Source organism: Octopus sinensis, linkage group LG10 (genome assembly GCF_006345805.1).
Source record: "Octopus sinensis linkage group LG10, ASM634580v1, whole genome shotgun sequence".
NCBI lineage: Eukaryota > Metazoa > Mollusca > Cephalopoda > Octopoda > Octopodidae > Octopus > Octopus sinensis.
The window spans coordinates 57,451,257-57,467,125 of NC_043006.1; the positions used below are offsets into that span (position 1 = coordinate 57,451,257).

The 15,869-nt window shown below is 35.4% G+C and overlaps 1 protein-coding gene across 3 annotated transcripts in view; it reads right to left on the bottom strand.

The window, feature by feature from the left end:
- LOC115216795 overlaps positions 1 to 15,456 on the bottom strand; it is a 51,406-nt gene extending 35,950 nt beyond the window's left edge. For 2 of the 3 annotated variants that reach the window (XR_005000995.1, XM_036506707.1), the window contains exons 1-6: positions 15,270 to 15,455; positions 9,151 to 9,210; positions 6,273 to 6,411; positions 4,938 to 5,134; positions 2,978 to 3,144; positions 1,055 to 1,242 (exon numbers count right to left, since the gene is read on the bottom strand). Coding sequence is in view for 1 of the 3 variants with exons in the window: in XM_036506707.1 (XP_036362600.1) it covers positions 1,055 to 1,242; positions 2,978 to 3,144; positions 4,938 to 5,134; positions 6,273 to 6,411; positions 9,151 to 9,210; positions 15,270 to 15,391 (873 nt within the window). In the remaining 2 variants the exon portion in view is untranslated. Of the gene's footprint in view, positions 1 to 1,054; positions 1,243 to 2,977; positions 3,145 to 4,937; positions 5,135 to 6,272; positions 6,412 to 9,150; positions 9,211 to 15,269 lie in introns of all 3 variants that reach the window. The other variant, XR_005000996.1, reaches the window with a different exon arrangement.
- Positions 15,457 to 15,869: the final 413 nt, after the last annotated feature.

Below are 15,869 nucleotides of genomic sequence, written 5' to 3' on the forward strand. Positions count from 1 at the left end.
CTTAACTCTCATTAAAAAAAATAACTTCCTAACTCTCTACAGTTATTGAATTTTTAAGATGGAATCACCACATAACTCATTCTTTAACAATTACAGTTCACTGCATTGACAGGAGATTACTGCATATCATGCATTAGAAATAAAGTGCATAATATGAGAGGGTGGCGAAAGAATAATTTTAATTACTAAAAGACAAAAAAGATATTGAACAAATATGAGACAGAACTAGAAATGAATTTTAAGGATCTTTACTTTTTGACCTACAGATTTAAAAAATAATTTTTTGTAACTAAACACCTTCAAACTTTGGACACTGGTAGAATGTGTCATATAAAACATCTTTCACTCTTAGCATTTTTGAGAAAAGCTTATAATCACGAAGTAATTTCACGTCAAAGTAGTTCTATTTCGGTAATTTCAACCAATCAATGACGTGTATTCAGCTGAATAAAATTACTGCTGTTGTTTGTCAACAACAACTATCGGCGGTGTATTTTTCGTTTGTCACTGTTATTTATGGCATCGTTCGTGTGTTTGTACTGGTTTTAGGTTTTAGGGTTAGGGTTGTCATAAATAACAGTGACAAACGAAAAATACACCGCCTTAAGTTGTTTTTGACAAACAACAGCAGTAATTTTATTCAGCTGAATACACGTCATTGATTGGTTGAAATTACCATAATAGGATTACTTTGACGTGAAATAACTTCGTAAATATAAGTTTTTCTCAAAAATGCTAAGAGTAAAAGATGTTTTATATGATGCATTCTACCAGTGTCCAAAACTTGAAAGTGTTTAGTTACAAAAAATTATTTTTTAAATCTGTAGGTCAAAAGTAAAGATCCAATTTTAAAAACCTAAAGGTGTAGCATCACACAGAATTTACAGTAAAAATTTTAAATGAGTGAAAAGAGAAACAGCTAATGAAATACGCTGTTATTTAAACAGATTTTACTAAATACTTCAGTATGTAAAACACCAACTCAAGCAACTAATGTCTTTAAGAACAACAATCAACATCCTCGTGTATTTTGTTGCAAAAATGCCGAAATTACCTTATTTTGTGGCCAAGGTCCTGGATTTCTACAATTCTCCCGATTGACTTTGGTCTTAAAAGGGATGCTTTCATATTCATTGCACTGGGGTAAGCTGTCACTTGGAGGATTGTTTTCATCAGTATGTATTTCAAAGTTGGGTTGTAGCTGCTGGCAACGTTCTCCAGGAGCAGGAACTCTGACATCAGCTATTAAGAAAGAATTGTCTTTTAGAATAGATTTCACTACATTACAATTATACAGACAATTTGGCCAAGCAACAGCTTTAATGTCTAATATATTTAGGGAGAGTTTTCTACAATTCATCTGCAAACAACTTTGCACACATACATGTGTATGTGTGTGTGTGTTTGTGTGAGTGTATACATGTGAGTGAATGTGTATGTATGTGAGTGTATATGAGTATATGTGTGCATGTGTGTAAGTGTGTGTTATTTGTTTTAGTCATCTGACTGTGGCCATGCAGGATTAGGTGATGAGAAAATGTACTTCAAAACATTTCTTTTTTTGCTTTGTTTTTGTTAAATGACTAAGTGGAACAAACAAGAATCTCTTGAGCCATTGGAGAAGCCATTATACTGTTGCTCAACTTACAAGAAATAAAAGCCACATCCTCTGAAAATTATGTCCTATTGGGTGAAATGAATAATCCAGCACCAGTATATGCACAACGTGCACATACACACTCTAAAACAACAGTCTTAACATTAATATTACAAATGAGCTATGAAATCTTGTTCTAATTGTAATAAGAAACCTACAAAATCTATATATATAAAGCTGAAGTTGTCTGTGTGTGACAGGTTTGGTAGCCTTCAACTAACACTATCTCCTCCGAGACCCTGCAGTGCAAGTTGACCAAAATTGAGAGTATGATAGAAGAAGGATTGCTCTTCATTTCATAGAAGAAAAAATTAAAATCGGACCATATTAAGACCAAAAATTATTTACATCAAAAAGGTGCTTTTTTTCTATGAAAATACAAATTTTTAACGATTTTTTTACTGCTTTGTCGCCATTTTTCAGTGTATTTCAACAAGAAAAATGTTCACTTAAAGAGAACAACAAGCTACATAATGCAAAATTCTTACTTTTCAAAAATTCCAATTCTAAAGGGTCGAAAAGAAAACAAACCCGAGCAACGCTGGGCTATACTGCTAGGATAATATAAATATAAACTGTGACTTAATTAATGAATATTAGAGGGTGGAATTATTGTTGTTGATCAACCCTAATTTCATCATCATCATTTAACATCCATTTTCCATGCTGGTGTGGGTTGGACAATTTGACTGAAAACTGATAAGCTAGGGAGCTGCACCAGGTTTCAACTGCTGGATGCCCTTCCTAACACCACCCATGCAAGAGTGTAATGGGTGCTTTTTTTATGTGGCAATTATAAAACACCAGCATCAGCTACAACTGTGATTTCACTTGGCTTGACAGGTCTTCTCAAGTATTGTATATTGCCAAAGGTCTTGGTCACTTGTCACTGCTTCAATGAGGCCCAAAGTTCAAAGGGAGCATTTTAAGTGCCACCAGCACAGGTGCCAGATATGTGACACTGGAATAAGCTACGACTAAGATTTCACTTGGCTTGATGGAATTAAGCAGTTTATCTATGTGCCTCTGTTTTTTTTTTGTATATTAGGGACCAAACTGTCCAATGTTTTTTTTTTTTTTTTTTTCACTCAGGACATAATTCTAAGGGGATGTGGATGATATTTCTTGTAAGCCAAGCAACAATATAATGGTTTCTTCAATGTCTCAAGTGATTCTGGTTAATTCCACTTAGTCATTTAACAAAAACAAAGCAAAAGAAAAAAACATTTAAAAATATTCTCATCACCTAATTACTTCATCAATTTCAAAACTACACATTCATGAAGTTTAGAGAAAATAAAGAATAAAGGAGTGATTTACTTTTAGTAGGTTGGGGGCCATGGGGCCTAATTGCTGAAGTTTTCTTCCCATTGCTCTTCAAACTCATAAAAGCGGCTCTGCCTTCAGCCTCAATAGCATCCACAGAGTCTTTATCAGCCAGGGAAGCATTTTTCATCTGGCCAAGAATTATGCGACTTTGAAATTCACTGAAATACAATACAACGATAAAATGAGAAAATATGTAGTTTTGGGATACAAAACTGCTTGAGCAGAGGAGTGTGAGAGGGAGGGGTGCATTGGTGGATAGGTAGAAACTAAGAAACTTGCATTTCAACCATATGGTCTCAGGTTCAGTCCTACTGCATGGAACCTTGGGCAAGTGCCTTCAATTTTAACCACTGGCTGACCAAAGATTCAAGAATAGATTTGGAAGACAAAAACTAAAAGAAGTGTCATATGTGTGTGTTCCCGTCTATCCTAGTCCTGACATTGTGTGTCAACTGTAAACAGTTGACATGCAAACTGTAATGCCAACCGCTATACAGTGTGCGGGATACTTTTTACATACTACCAGCACAGGTGCACACATGGAAAAGTGGATGTTAAAACAAAGATGGGGACTCAAGAACAGGAACAATTCCTCAGGTAAACTTCCACAGGCACATTCTACTTGCAGATTTTTAGTCAACCCAAGGCTATAGGAGGAGACAATTGCCCAAGATGCTGTATAGTGTGATCAAATATGAAACCACCCAGATACTAAACAAACTTCTTGATCATAAAACCATGCCTAGTTTTAAAGAGTTTGTCTTAACCTATCTAAAACGAAAGAGTCCACTGATCAACTGCAATGTTTCTGCTTAATTTACCAAACTATTTTAAAGAGTGCATTAGGTGTTATTTTCATGGCATCTCTGCAATGTTTTTACTCAAGTCACCAAACCATTTAACAGAGTGCACTACACACCTGAGAGAAAGATTCACTTCTTTCATGTCAATAAACTTTGAAAATAATGAAGAATTTATGAAAATAACTCATTATAACATTATTTACATTCGATGGGTATTTGTCCTCATCTTGTTTATTGTTAACATGTTTCGGCTGATATACTCTCCAGCCTTCATCAGGTGCCTTGAGGAAATTTCAAACCTGGATTCTCATTCCGAAATATAGAACTGTATTAACTCATTATAAGAATGATGCAAGGCAGTAAATTGGCAAAATAGTGCACTGGTCAAAATACTTAGCAGCATTTCATCCATCTTCACATTCTGAGTTCAAATCCTGCTGAGGTAGACTTTATGTTTCATCCCTTCAGGGTAAATAAAATAAGTTCCAGTTAAATACTGAGGTCAATGTAACCAACTTACCCCTCCCCTAAAATTGCTGGCCCTGTGCCAAAATTTGAAACCATTATAAGAGTGATATTTGGAACAAATTAGCATGAAATTTTTGTGGCAGTTTTTAATTTACACCACCTTAACCCTTTCGATACCGGTCTGGCTCTGTAGTAGAAATGTCTTGTTTTCATAAGTTTTGAATTAAAATCTTCCACCAAACCTTAGTCACAATTTATATTCCTAACATTAGCTTAATAATAACTAAGTTATTTTACTAAATTCTTTGTTATATCTAAAATCATTGAGAGAAACACAGATAATGTCAAAATCAATACAGTAGCGAAAGGGCTAAAACAGGAAGTTTGATTCCTAAAAACAGAGGAAGTCTCAGGTAAGACGATATCAAAAGGGCTCAGTGAAATGTTAAGATGTTAAAATATGATAGGAGGAACAGGTTTATTATTGTGAAAGAGTGCTAGGTGAGACAAACAGAGAAGAAAACAATAGAAGGAAAAGAGGAAGTTTAATGTCAAGGGTTTGTGAGAAAGAATCAGTGTGATAAGGACAATGGGTTGGAGTGAGTAGAAGGCAATTCAGGGGAACCCTATGTTACATGTTAGTAGACAAGAGTGCTCCAAGAAACACCTTTAATACTTACTAGTGTTGTCTTTGTAAGTAATTGAAGGGCTCCGCTTTCAGTCTTATACCTTCACTGTAGATGGCATCCGCTTTTCTGCTATTTCCTAGGAGTTCATACGCACTGGCCCAGGATTCATAAAACATTGCATTCTGAGAACCAATTCCTTTACCAAACATATGTTCATACAACAATATTGGATTGTCATATAGATTGGCCTTTGAAAGAAAAGCAGAAGAAAAGAACAAAAATATTTTTATGGAAAATTATTAAATGTTGGAAAAATTAACTTTCTAATTATCATTTATTTTTAACATTTCATTCAAAAGTTACTAAGTTCTTCAGGGTGCTTAAATTTTACTAGTTTTAGTTTAACCCTTTCATTAACAACCTGGCTGAAACTGGCTCTGTAGTACACTTGCTTCCATAAGTTTTGAATTGAAATCTTCCACCAAACCTTAGTCACAATTTATGTTCCTAACACTAGCTTAATGATAGCTAAGTTATTTTACTAAATTCTTTGTTATATTTAAGATAACTGAAAGAAACACAAAGCATCTCAAAATAAATATGGTAACATACTGGGCAACACCTTCATTTCTTTCAATTTAAATGACTTCAAAAGTTTATCAGAGATATATACATGCAATCATGTTGCAGAAATTTTGTACTCCTAAATAACTTGGTCCTAATGTGGAGTTTTGCCATGTGAAACCTTATTTTATCACTGAATCTCTTCTATCATGGCAGTCATAAACCCATTAGCATTTAAGCCAACCATATCCAGCCCAAATATTCTACCCGTTTTATACTAAGACTGACTAGATCAGGCCTCTCACACCCACTCTGCAATGTCATTCTAAAATTAAACAATTATATCATCGAAATATCAAAGGTACAAGATACTATAGGAGTAATTTTAGAAAATGTGAATAATATTACATTTGATAGAATAATCTGAATTCTAAAGGGTTTAGCTGGCCATATCCAGCCAAAATATTCTTTCTATTTTATGCTCAAACTAACCAGATCCAGCCTCTCACACAAGCCCTACAATATCATTCTAAAAATTAACAGTACCCTTATCAAAATCTCAAAGCTACAAGATAATGCATGATTAATTCAAAACAATGCTAAAGGGTTAAACAGGAAAATATGTTTAACCTTTTGGAACTCAATGTTATAGCAAGATTTTCTTGAATGCAATCTTTCACAAACGTGGAGAATATTTGTATTAATTCTATTAACCTCAGAGGAGAATAAAGGTGAAAGATAACCAATCGATAAAGGGGAGATAACCAATACAAAACAAAATACCAAAATATAATTTTGCTTGATGCCACTTAATTTACTTACAAATTTCACCCAGATTTCAACATATCTTGGATCATTCTTGTACTTGTCCAGTTCAGAAAATGTTAACAAACAGCTTCTGAGCAGAGAGGGAAGATCCTTCCCACCCTGTGGGTTGGTTTCTTCCATCCATGTGATATACCTAAAAAGAAGAAACAGAATCAGTGAAGGGATAAAACAGGTTTTCAACATTAAAAAGTCATAGCAAACAATTAATATACAATATTACAATGATCCATACATTCTATGATACAGTAATAAATATATCAATCTAAAGTGTTTGTGTTGCATAAGGAATGAAAGTAATTACAAACCATTTCAACAGTTTTATCCATCTTTTCATTTTTGTATACATACACACATCCACACAACATATATACATGTATATATCATTTATCTTTTACTTGTTTCAGTCAGTAGTTTTAGTTGACTGGATTGACCCCAGTACTTAACTTTTTTTAAGCTTGATATTTTATCAGTCACTTTTGTCAAACCACTAAGTTACAGGGACATGAACACACTAACACCATTTGCCAAGCAGTGGTGGTGGACAAACAGACACAATGATACACACACATCAGGCTTCTTTTAGTTTCTGTCTACCAAATCCACTCACAAGACTTTAGTTGGCCCAAGGCTATATAGTAGAAGACACTTGCCCAAGGTGTCATGCAGTGAGACTGAACCTGGAACCATGTGGTTGGTAAGCAAACTTCATACCACACAGTATGCCTGTACTTAAAATTATATATTTATATATACACACACACAATCATATCCCTATGTATATTATTATCACTGAAATATCTGTCCTTCAGTTCTGTACTATTATGTAAATGAGTTGTGCTAGCACAATTTTGTTTACGTTTTTGTAAGTAACTCTTTGATACTAATATTTGGTAGCTTGTGAGAGAGAATCTTGGTGACCCAAAACAAGAGTAAAACCAGTCAACACCATCATTCCAAGCAGCTTCACCAAAATATTGTAGTAAAACCACAATGCCAAATTTAGTAATGACATTAAATATGAGTGGTAATATGTGATGATTGTCAGCATCATTTTATGCCTGCTTTCCAAATTGGAGGACTATACTATGCACCAATGTTTCAGTTTTGGCAAGGTTTCTGGCTCAATGCCCTCCCTAATACCACTGTAGAGAGTGTACTGAATGTTTTCTTTTTTATGGCAAAAGTGTTTGCCTTGTAACTTGCAAGAATAAAGAGTGTCAAATGGTGCTCCCTGCAACTGAAAGGAAGAGAGAGAGAGAGAGATGATTTAGAGCAAGGTGGTGTGAGAGTAGAGCATGATGAGAGGAAAAGTTGACTGCTGTGAGAGAGAGAGAATGTGATAGGGACAGAGGAAAAGATTAATGTCAGGGATTACAAATTAAATTTATATAATAACATACAAAAATATGTATACAGAGACATTCACATACAGAGAGAAGATATTGAACTAAGAATATCCATCATAATTCAATGTCCGTTTTACATGCTGGTATGGGTTTGGATGGTACAATAGGGGTTGGCAACCTGGAGGACTGCACCAAGCCAGATACCCTTCTAGTACCAACAATTTTAGACAGTGTAGTGGGTGCATTTTACATAGTACTGGCACTAGTGGGGTTAGCCAAGTAACTTTGCAAGACAATACACCTCACCTAAAGTAAGGGAGCAGTAATGAGTGAAGTGGCTTAACCCTTTCGTTACTATATTTCTGACCAAATTACACCCCTTATGTGTTTCAATTAATTTCTAACGTAATCATAAATTTAGTCTGGTTTCATTAAACAACTATAACTTTTTTATTTATCAATATATTAATCTGATTTTTGGAAGATAATTTAATGAAATATTCTCAACCAATTCTATACTATAATTTTTGTCACAAAGCGATTCTAATTGCAGGTAGATACAGGTAAATTCCACAAAATATAAAATTATTAAAATTTTGTTCAAACATCGCTATAGAAAATGGGTTATTAGCTAATATTCAATTGGGTATACAACAAAATTTTACGATAGAATTTGTTATTCTGGGTAACTTTCTGATAACCATAATAATATTTATGGCAAAATAGTCTTAATTTCATTTAAGGTTGTGGGAAACCACAAACTATCCTTTCTTTCGCTTTGTTTACGTTTAGCGTAACGGTTCGTTTCTGCCGTAATGATTTCAAATAGGCTCATTCGAAAAAGTAAAAAGAAATAGTCTAAGGCTTTACTCTTCTGGGAAAGTCTGTGGCTTGGTCCAGTTTCTTCAGAAAAATCACCGAAAGAAACAGTTTTTAAATTTTCACTCCATTCAGGTGCCAATTCGTTTTCTTTATCGCTATCGGAGATCTCAGATTCACTGTTTTCACTTTCGGAAAATGAAACATCAGATTCATTATCAAATACCACATGCTTTTTTTTTTCAGTCATAGAGTTAGATTTATGAAGGTCTTCAGTAAAAAATCCTTCGAATTCTGACTCGCTGCTTGATATAATGAAATTCGTATCCATTTTTTGTCAGAATTACAAATTTTGAAAACACAATAGGAACAAATTTCGGAAAAAAATCTCCCAAAATTCACGGAATTAAAATTACACTTCGATTATTGTACAAAACTGTAGTTGAACTGTTTACGAAGTATAATACGTGTTTTCACGAATGTACTGAAGAGATTTGCTCTGATATTCTCATTTAAATATGAATAGGTAAATTCGGGCGGTTTGGTCTCATAAACCAAAATTTTTTTCGGGCGGCTTTGGGCGGTTTGGTAACGAAAGGGTTAATGTCAAGTGACAAGATGCTTAAAGTATGTCAGGGAACAGGTGTAGGGGAGACATTGGTAACTCTAGTTGGAAGAGAAGGAGAATAACAAAAAAATATACAAACCTGAACCAAATATCTAAGGGGTCATTACCCTGGTATGTTCTTAATTCTTCTTCAAATTGCCTGTAAAGACAGAGTAAAGTTTCAATATACATCTTTATTTATACTTAAATATATACATTAGGAGAAAAATATAAGATAACGAGTGTTTCTTCATGGTTGCTTGACCTACTAGAAATAGCAACCAGATTTTTCCTAAATCCAACGGTTTTAGAAATGGACATTAGATTGCCTTAAATGCATATCTGGAGAAGAAGATGGGATGGCTACAACTCGAATGCTTTTGATCATAGTTGATCAGAACTCTGCTTGATCAAGGCTAACCTAGAGCTTAGCATTAAATATAGGGCAAAACATTTAAATATATCTTCATTTCTAAACATATCGTTCAATATTTGGCAATGTCCAAGGAGTGTCGAATTGCCTGTAAAGACACACACAGAAAAGTTTCAATATGTTGGCTAATATTCAGGATCAAAGAGACTTAATATCAACATAACTCAATGGAAGTATAATTACATCAAATAATACTAACATACTGCATCGTGAAGTTTTTTTTCCTCCCCAGCAGTGTTTCTCATGATAGAGTTGGAGGGACTAGGAGGATTGAAAAGGGTGCACACCAATTGTCACTTTTTATCTTTCTTTTGTTTGTTTCAGTCATTGGACAGCTGCCATACAGGGGCACTGCCTTCAAGAACTTCAAACAATTCAACCCCAGTATTTGTTCAAACGGTCACTTTTGCCAAGAAAGATGGATTTTCAAGTGATAGTGAGAGACAGACACATACACAAATATATATACGCACACACACATATATATACATACTCTTTACTCTTTTACTTGTTTCAGTCATTTGATTGTGGCCATGCTGGAGCACTGCCCTTAGTTGAGCAAATCGACCCCAGGACTTATTCTTTGCAAGCCTAGTACTTATACCATCGGTCTCTTTTCCCAAACTGCTAACTTACAGGGACGCAAACACACCAGCATCGGTTGTCAAGCGATGTTGGGGGGGGGCAACACAGACACACAAACATATATATATATATACACGACAGTTTCCATCTACCAAATCCACTCACAAGACTTTGGTCGGCCCGAGGCTATAGAAGACACTTGCCCAAGGTGCCATGCTGTGGGTCTGAACCCAGAACCATGTGGTTGGTAAGCAAGCTACTTACCACACAGTCACTCCTGCGCCTATATATACACATACATACATATATATATATATATAATATATATATATATATATATATATCCAACAGTCTTCTATCAGTTATCTTTCACCAAATCCACTCATAAGGCTTTGGTCAACTGTATAAGACACTCCCACCAAGGAGCCATACAGTGAGACTGAACCTGAAATTATGTGGCTGGGGAGCAAACATCTTAGCCCATTCCATTAAATGCAGCATTTAATAAAATTGCAATGGTTTTCAACTTTTTAACCCTTTAGCATTTAAACCGGCCATATTCGGCCAAAAGTATTCTGCCTGTTTTATGTTCAAACTGGCCAGATTTGGTCCCTCACACCAGCCCTACAATATCATTTTAAAAATTAACAGCTACCTCATCAGAATCTCATAGCTCCTAGATAATGCCTGATTGGTTCAAGGCAATGTGGATAAAAAAGGATTAATTTTGGTAGAATAATGCGAACACTAACTTGTCCAACATAATGAGAAAGACTGCTAAATCTTCATTAATGAGAAGGGCAGGCAAAAAAAATTTACTGATATGTTTTTAAGGGAGCTATGGATCAGATATTTCTTAGTTTTAAAATCACTTACATATATTGTTAGAAATAGCAATCAAATTTACCTCAGATAACATATCTTACTCCCAGGGATATTTTAGAGAATTTAGTTCAAGATAACCATACAAAAATGCAGAGCAGTCACAGGTTGGAGAATTTTCCTGATCACAACTTCCAAGTAACCACTAGTTACTACTGTTTATCCCAATTTGATCCTAATTGATACAATTTCACCTATAATCAAAGGTAACCCAGCTATGATAACATCCTTTGTCTATGAATAATGTACCTCAGACTGCGTTATCCAGTGTGTCCATCTTAAAGACAGTAGGGTGAACGAGGGAAACTTAGATGCTATTTCTAGCAGGTGAAGCAACTATATCAAGATATTCTTATGGTTCGAAATGACAACTGTATGATTCCATAGAGTTAAATCATCATCATCGTTTAACGTCCGCTTTCCATGCTAGCATGGGTTGGATGATTTGACAGAGGACTGGCGAACCAGATGGCTGCACCAACTCCAATCTGATCTGGCAGAGTTTCTACAACTGGATGCTCCTCCTAACGCCAACCACTCCGAGAGTGTAGTGAGTGATTTTTTATGTGCCATCAGCATGAAGGCCAGTCGGTTGGTACTGGCAGCGGCTATGCTCAAATGGTGTTTTTTACGTGACACCTGCACAGGAGCCAGTCCAGCAGCACTGGCAACGACCTCGCTCGAATGTTTTTTCACGTGCCAGTAGGGCAACGCTGGAAACGATCACGCTCGAATGGTGCTTTTTATGTGCCACCAGCATGGAAGCCAGTTAGCTGCTCTGTTAACGATCATGCTCAGATGGTGCTCTTAGCACTCCACTAGCATGGAATCCAGTCATCGAATTTGATTTTGATTTCACTTGCCTCAACAGGTCTTCACAAGCAGAGTTCAGTGTCCAATGAAGGAAAGGTATGTATAAGTGAGCTGGTTACACCCCTGGCATAGGCCACACGGTTATGGTCTCACTTTCCTTGCCAGGTCTTCTCAAGCACAGGATATTTCCAAAGGTCTCGGTCACTAGTCATTGCCTCGGTGAGGCCTAATGTTCGAAGGTCATGCTTCACCACTTCATCTCAGGTCTTCCTGGGTCTACCTCTTCCACAGATTCCCCTCAACTGCTAGGATGTGGCACTTTTTGACACAGTTATCCTCATCCATTCTTGCCACATGACCATACCAGCGCAGTCGTCTCTCTTGCACACCACATCTGATGCTTCTTATATCCAAGTTTTCTCTCAAGGCACTTACACTCTGTCGAGTATGCACACTGACATTACACATCCATCGGAGCATACTGGCTTCATTCCTTGCCAGCTTACGCATGTCCTCAGTAGTCACAGCTCATGTTTCACTGCTATGTAGCATGGCTGTTCGTACACATGTGTCATACAGTCTACCCTTTACTCTGAGCGAGAGGCCCTTTGTCATCAGCAGAGGTAAGAGCTCTCTGAACTTTGCCCAGGCTATTCTTATTCTAGCAGCTACACTTTCAGCGCACCCTCCCCCGCTACTGACTTTGTCACCTAGGTAACGGAAGCTATCAACTACTTCTAGTTTTTCTCCCTGGAATGTGGCGGAAGTTATTCTCTGCACATTTTCAGTTTATTGCTCCTGAGCATCTGCCACATACAAAAACTATCTTCCCAGTTAACCTTCCTTTGATATTGCTGCACCTCTTATGTGTCCATAGCTTACACTGGGTACATCTTACAGAGTTTCTACCTATGCCTTTTCTACAGACCGAGGAGGGCCATCTACCTGAAGGGATATGCGGTTTGTCTGCCTTCCTACTTATTAATACTTTGGTTTTAGCTAGGATGACTCTCAGGCCTTTCGATTCTAATCCTTATTTCCACACCTGAAACTTCTCTAGTTCTGATAGTAACTCAGCAATTAGAGCAAAGTCGTCAGCATAGAGGAGCTCCCAGGGGCATCCTGTTTTGAATTCCTGTTATTGCCTATACCAGAGATATGCATTCCAGTGTTTCATACTTCTAGTTTCTTATCACTGTGATCTTCAGTTTAAGCAATATATTACACTTAACATCAGCAAAAACTTTGGCTCATGGCCTGGCACGAGAACATACCAGAAAACTTATCTTCAGACTATTTGTATTTATTTATGAGTCAGCTATAAACAGGTGTTTGCTAAAATTAATCAATTTAGTCAAGCTTCTAAAACCTTCAGTAGAGCTATTTGTTACGAAAATTCACAAAACTTAAGTCTATTGTTTATTTAATTACACAGCAGTTAATCAATTTTTCGATGTTTAATTTTTCAGTCTCAACTCCAAGCATACTGTTAAGTGTGGTGGCATGATTTTCTTGAGTATTCAAAAGGTATAGCAAGCAGAATAAGAACAGCTTAAAAAAAAGTTCAGGAATTCATTACCTCTGCTGGTGACAAGGGTTATTGCAGTGAAGCTATTGATGAGGTTTGAAGCATCTCATTCAGATTTTCCAGTTCATGACTGTAGCCTTACTATATTACTATAAAAAAAATCAAGGCCAGCTACAAGAAATTAACTACTGTATTACCATAAAAGGAATTAACACCTACATGAACATGATTAGACCAGCAGATCAGTTGGTGTGTAATTAAATAAACAGTAGACTCAAGTTTTGTGAATTTTCTTGCCAAATAGTTCTACTAAAGGTTCTAGAAGCTTGACTAAATGTTATAAACAACTGGGATACTGAATTCACAAGCAGAACCTGAGGTACTACACAGAACTGTCAATCAGTTTTGTGATAAGATATTCTCACTCTTTCTGTTTTAATAACCAAGATGTTTATATAAATGACTTAAATATTTTATGCAATGAGGACTTTTAACTATCACATCCAGTCATGTGCACCGTTTTATTCAAATAATTGTTATGCACATCTAAGTGCAAATGTTCCAGGTAATCAAAAAATATGGAAACATCCTCACCTTCACATGCAGCCTACCTAATATTGTGTATTGCCAATGATTTAATGACGAAACCAACTAAGATATGATGCTTGTATATAAGCTGCAATACTGCTTGGTAGTGAGACGCGAGTCTTGAAACAAATGAAGCAAGTACGCTCACTGGGTGGATTATGTAAATATCGTGTCAAGCATAAAACTTCACAAAATATGAAGACCATTCATTAACTGTACAACGGGTTTATTTATCCCATGTAATATTGATAATTAAAATTGATTGTTTCATGTAATATTGATTATTGAAAATTAAGAATGCCCAATTGGCAGATAAAATAAACATAACGAAAGAATGCCTAATTTTCTTTTACTGTCATTCATTCCGTTTCCTTTCATCATGTACATAAAACGAAGAGATCTTTTAGGCATTTCTGAATCTACTCAGTATATGGCTTTGAAAACTACAGGATTTTTTTTCCTGTAGATTAAAAAGTATAACATAGAAACACACATATTTGATATTTTGATAAAAGTTTTAACTCTTTGGATATAACAGCAGCATTATGATAGTGGTTAAGGTAGAAATTTAAACCACAAACCGTTACATTTTTGATCGTAGAATATAATTACTCTAGAATGAAAGATAACCCGCTACTCTGCTACCAAACTTCGAAATTTACACATGATTTTATGTGTATGTGTATTTTTTTTATAATGCTGATATATCTTTATTTATACTTAAATATATACATAAGGAGAAAAATATAAGATAACGAGTGTTTCTTCGTGGTTGCTCGACCAACTAGAAATAGCAGCCAGATTTTTCCTAAATCCAACGGTTTTAGAAATGGATATTAGATTGCCTTAAATGCGTATCTGGAAAAGAAGATAGGATGGCTACGACTCGAATGCTTTTGATCATAGTTGATCAGAACTCTGCTCGATCAAGGCTGACCTAAAGCTTAGCATTAAATATAGGGCATTTAAATATATCGTTCAATATTTGGCAATATCCAAGGAGTGTCGAGCCTTAGACATACAATTTTTCTCTAATTTTTATCTCATTTTTCTGTTCAAATATTTTTCCGTTATTTTAACTCTGGTTACAACTTAACTGCATCTTAAACTGTTTCTGAAAACAATGCCATAATTCGGCCGCCAAATGAAGTCTCAACGTAACAGCTTAAGCATGATGGAAATAACAAGTACAACTTCAAATTACATTTAAGTTTTAAACAGAACGCATTAGTATTATCCAAACTAGTTACACTATGCCTGAGTAAATAAGTCAGGACAGTAATGAAATATTTCTTAGACCGTATCATACATAAGGGCCCTGTCCATCAAATTACTGACACGAAACTAAACAAAGATAACAAACAACAATAATAAATATCACACAACTCACTGCTTCGTAGCACGAGTCTGGCTAGCATGATCTCCTTTGGGTTGTAAAGCTGAGACGAGCTGTGAAACTGTTCGACCATTTTTCCGTGGTAAAACATTCTCTTTACTCAGTTCCCATTCCATGTCGCCAAAACGACTTCTCAATGAGAACAGAATAAATTTCAAATATCAAACTAGATTTCAGATTTGCTGCCGTGTTTTCTGATTGGCTGGCCGAGTTAATTGTCGTAGAAGATGATTGGCTGTTGTTTATAATTACATTATCAGTCAGAAAGAAGTCAGGAAAACTAAATACCAAACAAATAAAATATTTTTTTTAATGTAAAATTTAATTTTATATCAATAAAAGAGCTCAAAAGAGAGCATAGGATTGGTTAAAATTCGAAAAATTAAACTACGTTAAACAAACAAATTACAATTTTCTCAAGAAAGCCAAGAGAAAAAAATGTTTTATTTTGACACATTCTACCAGTATACGAAGTTTTAAAGTGTTTTTTGTAAACTAGAAATTCTCTGCCGTTCAAAAGGAAAAGATCCCATTTTAATGTTATTAGATAATAATGATGACAATATAAATAAATAATAATTGTTTCTGATTTAG